Source organism: Solanum dulcamara, chromosome 7 (assembly GCF_947179165.1).
Source record: "Solanum dulcamara chromosome 7, daSolDulc1.2, whole genome shotgun sequence".
NCBI lineage: Eukaryota > Viridiplantae > Streptophyta > Magnoliopsida > Solanales > Solanaceae > Solanum > Solanum dulcamara.
In genome coordinates, this window is record NC_077243.1 from 21,529,091 (window position 1) to 21,539,080 (window position 9,990).

General features: G+C 32.7%; 1 protein-coding gene across 1 annotated transcript; it reads left to right on the top strand.

Moving 5' to 3' along the window:
- Nucleotides 1-2,417: 2,417 nt before the first annotated feature.
- Nucleotides 2,418-6,071, top strand: LOC129896086 (uncharacterized). The gene is made up of 4 exons (XM_055971908.1): nt 2,418-3,620; nt 3,776-4,195; nt 4,287-4,334; nt 4,531-6,071. The coding sequence occupies exons 1-4, from the start codon at nt 2,522-2,524 to the stop codon at nt 5,964-5,966; spliced, it is 3,003 nt and encodes a 1,000-aa protein (XP_055827883.1). The 5' UTR covers nt 2,418-2,521; the 3' UTR covers nt 5,967-6,071.
- Nucleotides 6,072-9,990: the final 3,919 nt, after the last annotated feature.

Sequence of the window (9,990 nt, forward strand, 5' to 3'; positions counted from 1 at the left end):
TTTCTCTATAAGCTACAAGTTCATGATCGAAAGAATTTTTTTAATTACTTTCTTAAATTTCCTGTCAAGATAAAATAAGACAATCAAATTAAAATGGAGGAATTATTCTTTTTGTGACAAAAATTAGGAATGCATGTATCTAAGTATGAGTCTCTCTCTCTCTCTTTATATATATATATATATATATATATATATATATATATTAATGCATCTCTACATTTAATATATTCCATTTAAATTAAATAAAAGTTGGCATGCAGAAGTCAATATAGGTCAAACAAATTGAAACAAAGGGAGTAGACCTTTAAGATGTACTCAGAGGCAGATCCAAAATTCTTAATCTCTAGGTGTCACGCTACTTTAAATAGTAACTTATGACAAACTCCAGTGTAGAGCAAGATAATATCTAATATTAATTAGCAAATATGCATACAAAATTTAGACTTGTTCCGTTGGTTTAGTTAAGATTAAGAAAATACACCCCACAACAGGGGTTTAACTTGCATCTCCATGATGGTAAACTTGAATTTTAACCACTGGCACCACAAGATCCATTGTTTCTAGGAGTGCCAATTTTAATATTTATACTTTTCTTATAAATATATATACAAATATACATGTATATACAGATTTTCAATCGAGATCACGGGATGGCATAACACCCCCTCCGATCTACATAGATCCGGCCCCTGAGTGTACTTATTTTAAAAAGTTTTTGGCTTTTAAAACTCTTTTTTAATTTTTGGAGATGTTTGATAAAAACAAAAAATACTTTTAAATATTTATTTTTAAGCTAAAAAGCACAAAAATAAATTAAAAGCTAAAAGTTGGATATAACCATCTTATAATTTTTATGTTTTAGCTTACAAGATACTTGCAAGAAAAAGACAATGCAAACACCCCGTACTGAAGATACCAAACTACATGAAAATTATTTTTTCTCAAGGCGATTACATATAATTCTACGATATGCCTAATGTGAATAGAATAATGTAGTGGGGAATAATGAAATAGGTAAATGAAATTATGAACATGCATGCGCCAATTGATTCATCACTTGGCAGAGGCATTGATTATTAGACGAGTCTAAGTGTCAGGTCATGAGATATAAAATTAAAGTTTTATTTGGATATAAAATTTAAATTTTTTATATTATATGTTTTTTTCAAAAACATAAAAATTTCACAAGTTATAAAATTATCAAAATTGTCCCAATTATTTATACAATTTTACTAAATAAATAAAAGTTTATAAAATCGTATACATTATCACAAAATTGTTCTAAAAAAATCAACATTTATTGATCAAATCTTAATTAGTTCAATAAAAAATAAAATTGAACATAAGTTGTAGTAAAGTTGTTAATAGCTAAGAAAATTATTTTTGCAATTAATGTCACAAATCATAGTGATTAGTCTTTTTCACTCAATATATATATAATTTGTTTTATTATTAAACATTAATTTGAATGAAGTAGTAATAGTTTTAACAAAAATAATGAATTTGGTGAATACAAATGATAAACTAAGAATTAATTTAAAAATAAAAATAAATTTTATATTGAAGAAAATGATCATGAGATATAAACGATTTTAAAAGTAATGATATGAATTATAAATTTTATTTACTATGAAACAAATGGCTAATAGATATATATAAATCAAATATGTTATTTTTACAAAATATAAATTTGTGTGTCAATTTTTATATTAAAAAATCTCATATCATAATTTAAAATTTTCAAACCATTATTTTTAATAAATTTAAAATTTCATTTCATAATATAAAATCATCAAATGAAAATAACATAAAATTGCATGGCCAACCGGCTAGTGAGGAGGAATAGAACACATAAAAGTTGGTAGTAGATCTAAAGGAAGTCTGGCTGTGTTCTGTGTCCGATAAAACAGAAATCCAAACAGAGGAAAACAAATACCATTAATTGCTTCTTCGTTAAAAGAATGAATGTTAACTCATTCGTAGCCGCATTTCTCTGTTTTTCCAGTACAATCATTACTTTTACTCTCATCAAACACGCCCCCACTCAGATCAGATTTAGTACCAAGTAAAAATAAAAGATTAAGAAGAGAAAGGCATTAACTGTTAAAATTGAGCTCATGGTCAAGTCCCATTCAAGGGCAGGTTCCACAATCTCGACTTTTCTTTCTCTATCTCACTTTTCTTTCCCTTTCAAGATACCCTAGGATTCAACATAGGTCTCACAACATCTCTTCAACATCCCTTGTTTAGTTTTTTTTCTTGGTAAAATAAAATATCAAAAGAGAAAAAAATAAATATTTTTTAACTATCAAAATGGTAATTAAGACAAATAAATTAAAAGGAAATATATTTAAAACAAATCTAAATGGAACAGGTCTAGTTCTAACACTAGCAAAGTAATGGTGGTTTCATTTTCAATCTTCTCTTGGTGCTTGTTTTAGTTTGTGACTAAGGAGAGTTAGGGCGGTGTGTGTGTGTTTAGTTATTTTTTCCCCATCCGTCTGGGCCCCTTATTGAAGAGATGGATGAAAACAAAGGAGATACCACCAAGAAACAACCTCAACAACATTTATCTAACTCTCCAGCTGACTCTCATGACCAAGATTCACCAGATAATACTATACCAGTACTGCAACATCAACAGCCGCAGCAGCAGTCGGTGGTTGCCGGTGCTCCTTATATTTCTTCTTCTGCACTTTATAATATACCTGCTGGCGGTGCTACTGGTGCTGCTACTACGTCTGTTTCTTTCGAACAACAGCAGCAGCAGTTTGAAGTTGTGAACCCAAAGCGGCCAAGATATACTGCAAGTCAATGGAAATTCATATCATCTTCTTCGTCTTCTCATCAACAACAACAACATCAGCAACATCCCCAGCAGCAGAAGCCAGGTACTATACTGAGCGCGGAATCGAGCCCAATATCTCCTTCGGCCCACAATACCGCTGCTACCAATATTCCTCAAACTCAAGTACCGACAGCGTCTTCTTCAGACACGGCTTCTTCTCCTTCCCACTCTCCTCGGCCTTCTTCAGAGCCGAGCAAAAGCGAAGGAGGAGAACAAATTCACCAACAATTCAGGAAAGGCAAGTACGTGAGTCCGGTTTGGAAACCTAACGAGATGTTGTGGTTAGCTAGGGCTTGGAAAATTCAGTACCAAGGTAGTGGTGGTGGGTCATCATCTGAGCTTGTTCATCTAGAAGGTTCTGCAGGCAGCAGTACTGCAGGAGGTGGAAGAAGTAAGACGAGAGCTGATAAAGATAGAGAAGTGGCTGAGTTCCTCAACAAGCATGGAATTAACAGAGATGCTAAAACTGCTGGGACTAAATGGGACAACATGTTGGGTGAATTCAGAAAAGTCTATGAATGGGAGAGAGGTGCTGAAAGGGAACAAATTGGAAAGAGTTATTTTAGACTTTCCCCTTACGAAAGGAAGATTCATAGATTGCCAGCTTCATTTGATGAAGAAGTTTTTGAAGAATTATCTCAATTTATGGGCTCAAGAATGAGAACTCCTCAAACTAGAATTGGAACTCAGGACGATATTCGTACAACTCTCATTATTACCAAGTCTTTGCCTCCTCCTCCACCTTTCAGAGAAGATGAACTTCCTCTCTCTGGTACACACACAAAAAAACAAATTATTTAATTTGTCTTGCTTTTAATTTCCTCTTATTATGATAGACAACTTACACACAACAATTAATTTTAAAAAAATCAATGCACATTATTATGAGCGTAAATTGTTAAAAACATATATATTGTGTGATTGTAGCAAGGGCAAAACAAATGGTAATGCCGAGTGGAACAGAAACATTAATTCATGGAACAAGAGGTGGATTCTTAGGGTTTGAAACAGTACCATCTTCTTCGTTAGATATTATTGGGGGTGGTCCATCTTCTTCTGCTACTTCACAGGAGCTTCGGCGCATCGGGAAGATTAGGATGATATGGGAGGAATCAGTGAGCTTGTGGGCTGAAGAAGGTGAGCATCACAGCGGTAGAGTGAAGATTCAAGCTTCAAGTTTTTTAAACGCAGATGAAATTGCATTTTTGGATGATTCTATGGTGGCTTGCACTATGGAGGCCTTTGAAGATGGACCCATGAAAGGTTTTTCTGTTGATAGATTCCAATCTGGAATACAACTCAAAGTCTTTGGCAGGAGAAAATCCTCTTCAGCTCTTGCCCCTTCTGGTATTTTTAATTTATTTTATCTAATTGCTTTATACCATTTTATTACTACTCATGTAGGATGTAACAGTTCTTAATTTTCTATTCAATCTAGGTCCCAATGAAAGATTGCAACTTCCCTCTTCTGAATTTCCCATCAGATGTAAGTCTCTTCCATAAATTTAGAATTTTCTATTTGTGTAAAGGCAATGATTAAATTTTCTATTCTTCCCCCTCTAAGCTAAATGAATTTTATATTAGTCTGTACCATGGTTCCCATTAATAGTATCTTGTTACTTTCAACTGGAATTTTCAAATTTTAGTTATAATAATTTAAAATTGCTTCACACATTTTGCAGCAACTACTCCTTGGGAATTTCAAGACCCGACTGAGTATTACGTTGGTTGTCTCAGATCACCTCCCCCTACACTTCCAAGCTTATTCGAGCTCTCGTGGCATTTGCAACAGCCACCACCGGAGGATCTCCGTTTCCCTCTCCGGCGAGATGTGTTCAAAGATTTGCCTCAAGGGAGAGAACTTTTTTTCACAACCTCTACTGAGTTATTAGACTGTAGAGGCCTCACTTACGATGTCTTGACGTCTATTATGCGTTCAAACCCTAGTCTCACTGCTGCAACCGCAACGGATAGGGACTCTTACATTGGCCTTTGGGATGATTGCATCAATAGGATCATATCCAAGTTTTGTTCCGTTGAAATGGTATTCGTACGGAAATCTTCGTCGTCTCTCGCGGAAACCGTACAAGATCAATGGCCTAATGTTACCGCTTTCTTAAGGAATTTTTGCTTGTGGAGAGGAGAGGAAACTGATCAGTTAAGAGAAGGTCAACTTGATCCTCCTTCTTCAATTGTAGAGAAATTCCTTTGGACTTACATGGACCTTCCTTACGTGTTAGGTTACTATGCCGTTGGATTTACTGTTACTTTCTGTGCGTTAAGTCGATCACAGGACCGAATCATCAGAACGGATCTTTACACAGTGGATCTATCAACCCCAGTAGAAAGACTCAAAGCTTTAGTCCCTTGCTGGAGAATTGCTGGATTATTACCATTATTAGCGGATAAATGCTTCCATTACATGAGCAGCAATGGGAGTAATTTTAAACACCTTCCATACACCGATTTTGAGCGAACTGATTTGGGCAACGGAAATTTCATGGAGATGACTCCAAATACAGTGGTGAGATATTTTTCTAGTAGAAGAAAATGGTTGGGGATCAAAGAGATATACGATTTTCTCGATCATAGAATCCCACACGCGGAATTTGTGGTTAGGGCATCGGAGAAAGATCTCGCATTGGTTTTCAAGCCTAGAGGTTGTAAATTCAAGCCAGCAAATTGCGATCAATTAATCGAAGCATTGAAACAAGTCACAAAGGCATTAGTCGCACTACATGATCTTTCATTTATGCACAGGGATTTGGGATGGGATAAGGTCATGAGGAGAATCGACAGGGAGAACGAATGGTTCATTACGGGTTTCGATGAGGCGGTTACTGCACCGCAGCTGTATCCTCACGGCGGAGCAGCGACGGGGAGCGGAAGGCATCCGCCGGAGATGGGAAGAAATTATCACGGAGTGAAAGTGGATGTATGGGGAATAGGTCAATTAGTGAAGAGCTGTGGATTAGTAGGTGTGCCGAAATTGCTGAGGGAATTGCAGAATAGGTGTTTGGACCATAACCCGGAGCAAAGACCGACGGCGGCAGACTGCTATCGCCATTTGTTACAGTTACAGTCTTCGATGTCTGCAGCCGCCGCCGGAGGGTATTGACAAGTGATTCTTCTGTGTATGTGAGTGATTGATGCCTATTTATTTAATATTCCATGCAATTACATCTCTTCTTTCTTTTTTCCTTTTTTTCCCCCTTTGCTATGAAGCCACGTATTTCACTTTTATTTCTTTAATTTGTTTCTGGGAATATAAAATTCTTAAAATTTTGTGGTGGTTTCAGTTTCTTTTCTTGGAAGTTCGAATTACGTACCAGGAAAATTTAGGATTTTGGTTCTTATATTTTGTGGTGGTTTCAGTAGGATTTTATTTCTTTTCTTATATTTCAGTTTTGTCCAAAGTCAATGCAGCTATTTTATACTCAAGATTTTCATGATAATTATTTTATTTCTTTACTTATATTTCAGTTTTGTCCAAAGTCAATGCAGCCATTTTATATTCAAGATTTTCATGATAATTATTTTCTCCAACAAAAAAAAATTAGAATTAGTATTATTTTTTTTCAATTGTAAGAACATGCATTAAAATTCGATAAGAGTAACATATATTCGTAGTAATTTTTGTGGATTTCATTCTTTTCTAAATCCACAAATTTAACATTTTTTTATTCAAAATTTTGGGTTTAGATGACCCTAGTCATTGTCCATTCATCAATTGAAATGCAATAAGAGGGCGGGGGTTATTGGCCAAACCTCGAACCAACAAAGAAGGCTAGATATGTACAACATTACCAAAAAGCAAAGAGGATGCACAAGAGAGCAAAAGTCCCTCATAGCGATAGAGAATAATATTTTTTTTCAATTAATAGGTTATCGCCTAGATATGTTGTATTTCATTAGAAAGGTGGAACATGAGGAAGACTGAGCTTTACCTCCAAAATACATCGCGAGATTGATTGTAGTCAATCTCTCCAAAAAAGCTAAAACAGGGAATTAAACTCTTCCTGTGGATTGATTATACAAATTTAACTAACAAAATGTTGGCTTTGTTCATAACGAGATCTTATGGTAGGGAGTTGCCATTAACTAATTAAAAAAGTGATTTTGTCATCACTTCTCTTTTTAGTAGAGAGTTGCACTTTGTCATGTTGAAATAGTCCACTCACATCTTTCAAAGATGATAAAAAAGAAAAGAAAGAAGGTACTTTTTTCACTTGTGGATGTCATATTAGCTATGAAGTTCGTTACTTGATTAGCTTGCCTGTAACAAATAACAATGCATGACTTCCCGCTTTGCATCTTTCAAAACATGAGTATTGTCTCTGATGATTAGTAGACGTCGATATCTATGACATAATCCTTAATTAAATTTTAGTTGTAGAAGTTGAAACTTCATTTTGGTCTTGGAGTTCAAAGATTATGTATAGTGAGTGAAACAATCCTTTAATATTATTTGAGAAACTTGTATTAGGAGGTACCATAACTTAAGATTATCTCTGATTTAACATTATTACACGCAAGCACCTAAACATACTTTCTGTGTTTCATATCATTTTATTTGTCTTATTTTCCTTTTTAGTTTATTTGAAAAAGAATGATTCTTTTTAATTTGACAATTCTTTAATTTCAACATTCACTTCGTATGTTTAAGACCATAAAATTAAAGAAAATTTTGGTGCATTATACATATCTTCTTGTTTAAGATTACAAAATTCAAATTATTATTTTTTACTTTTTAAACTAGATGCCCAGTCAAATAAAAAATGAAAGGAATATATTTTATCAGGAGATATCCAAGAGTGGAATAATTTTCTAAATATTACTTTACTCATGGTAGCTATTTTACTCTTATCTAAAAATTATTTTTCTTAACATTATTTATCAATATTGTACGTGAAAATATTATTATAATACAGAATAAACAAATTCTTGGAGTTTAAACCTTTATCAGTTAAAACTTCATACAAATTTTTGAAGTATTTGATTCTTTAGATTTTTTTAAAACTCCAATATATTGAGGCTATTTATCAATTATATATCAAATTAATGGTGGATAATTATTAACAGGCGGTCCAAAACTGGACATTCGTGCTAATTTTTAATTGAAATCTTGTATAGATGTTTGGCTAGTTTAATCCAAAAATATTTTTAATAAATTATGATATTATCCGCTTTGGATCATGCCAATAAAAATTTTCTCAAGAGCTTTGACCTCATTAAGAACATTCATGCCTTTTACCTATCTTCTTAATCTTTTCAACTATTAATGTAGATCTTTATTTGTACATCAATAATTCCCCCTCCCTGTAAGTGTCACATGACCCATACCATGATCCACGAGTCTCCCCTTGAATTAAATTCCATGCGAACATTATCACGATCGATAGTGCAATTTTTGAGGTTTGTTGTGTGTCATCCATGTGAACGACTATTTATGATCATCGAAATCTATATCGGAATTAGTTCTTTTTGTGCGTGTGCATTTTCAAGCTATCTTTGGCAGTAAAAGAAGAAAACCCATGATCTCACATCATCAGTTTGTCATTTTCATACTCTTACCGTCGAATCATTAACTCCAATACCAGTTGATGAACTAAGTTAAGACCAATTATATTCTTAACATCCATGGTCAGTGGCGTAGCCACATATATTGATGGGTGTTCAACTGAACACTTTTTGTGAAAAAATTACATTATATGTATACAAAATTATATGAAGTATAAGGTCATAAATTATTTTTCATGTAAATAGATTAATTTTTGAACACTTTTAATAAAATCTCTGACTTCGCCACTAAATATGGTGGGATATTAACACATTATTTTTCAAAAAGTCTCGCCATTATATACGAATATTCCTACTTATATTTAACTTTCAAATCTTTTCAATTAATATTATAAAATTTTATTCACACACCTAATAATATAATGCAAAAGCCACCTCCGTGGCCATAAATGCTTAGCATAGGTTAATTAGTTAGAAGAGTACACTTCTTTTGGGTATGCACAGCATTGGTACGACTTTGGGAATAGTTAAGCATCACTTTCACTTGAGTAAAAAGAAATAGATAGTGGCATAGAAAGGAGGAGGATGAAACTTTTAAATAAATTGAAAACAGGTTAATTTGGTGACAAGTTTTTGTGTCTGAGGTTTTATGTACTGCCAAAATTATGCATAATTGATGATATTTCCTTTCGTGAAAAACAATGAACAAAAAAATACATAAGCAATCATCTATGTAACGCAAAACGTGTCTATTGAATGCACGCCTTTATCTTGATAATGAAGTAAGTCTAATTTATAAGAGTGGTACCAAAAAAAAAAAAGAACAGGCTTATACTCAATCCTACTATGGAAAACGAGCTAAAAGGGATACACAAGAGTTTCAATAAATAAAAAGGGATTATTTTTTTTTTCTTTTTTTCTTTTTTTTTTACTAGTTTAATGTACATACTTTGCAGTTGCATTTATTAATAGTAATACTCCTAATATATATAAAAAGAACAACATTCTCGTGTGTATGTTATATCGTATAAATACAACATTTTTAAAAGCTAACTTAAAATTAAAGAGAACGTGACAATTTACCATTACATGAAAATATACTCTAACAATAAGGTAAAGAAAAAGGAAACTGCATTATATATGAGCATAATAATATAATACAATCACTTGCAATAAATTAACAATAACACGAAAGATTATGATAAAACAAAAGATGATAACCTAAAAATTGCGATGAATTTTTTTAAAAAATCATCTATCAAGAAGCTAACAACATGATAGTTGTACCTACCTATCGCAAAAACTAATATTAAAAAATACAAAACTATAGAAACTAATCTCCCCTAAACAAAACTCTTTAATTTACTACTACATTATTGAAAGATCCTCAATTTATAGAAGTCCAAACTTTTCTTCCATAAAAAATTAATCAAATATGAAAGAGATATTTTTCAATAATAATTTTTTTATCAAAAAAAAGTTTTAATAATAATAGAAAATCAGGAAAAACACTTAAAAAATACTCCTAAAACTGAAAAGGAATAAAAAGTTAACTAAAGAAATAGTTAAAGTGTCGTGCTCAGTTTTTATTAACTATGTGGCAAGTTAAGGGTTTTCCCTTA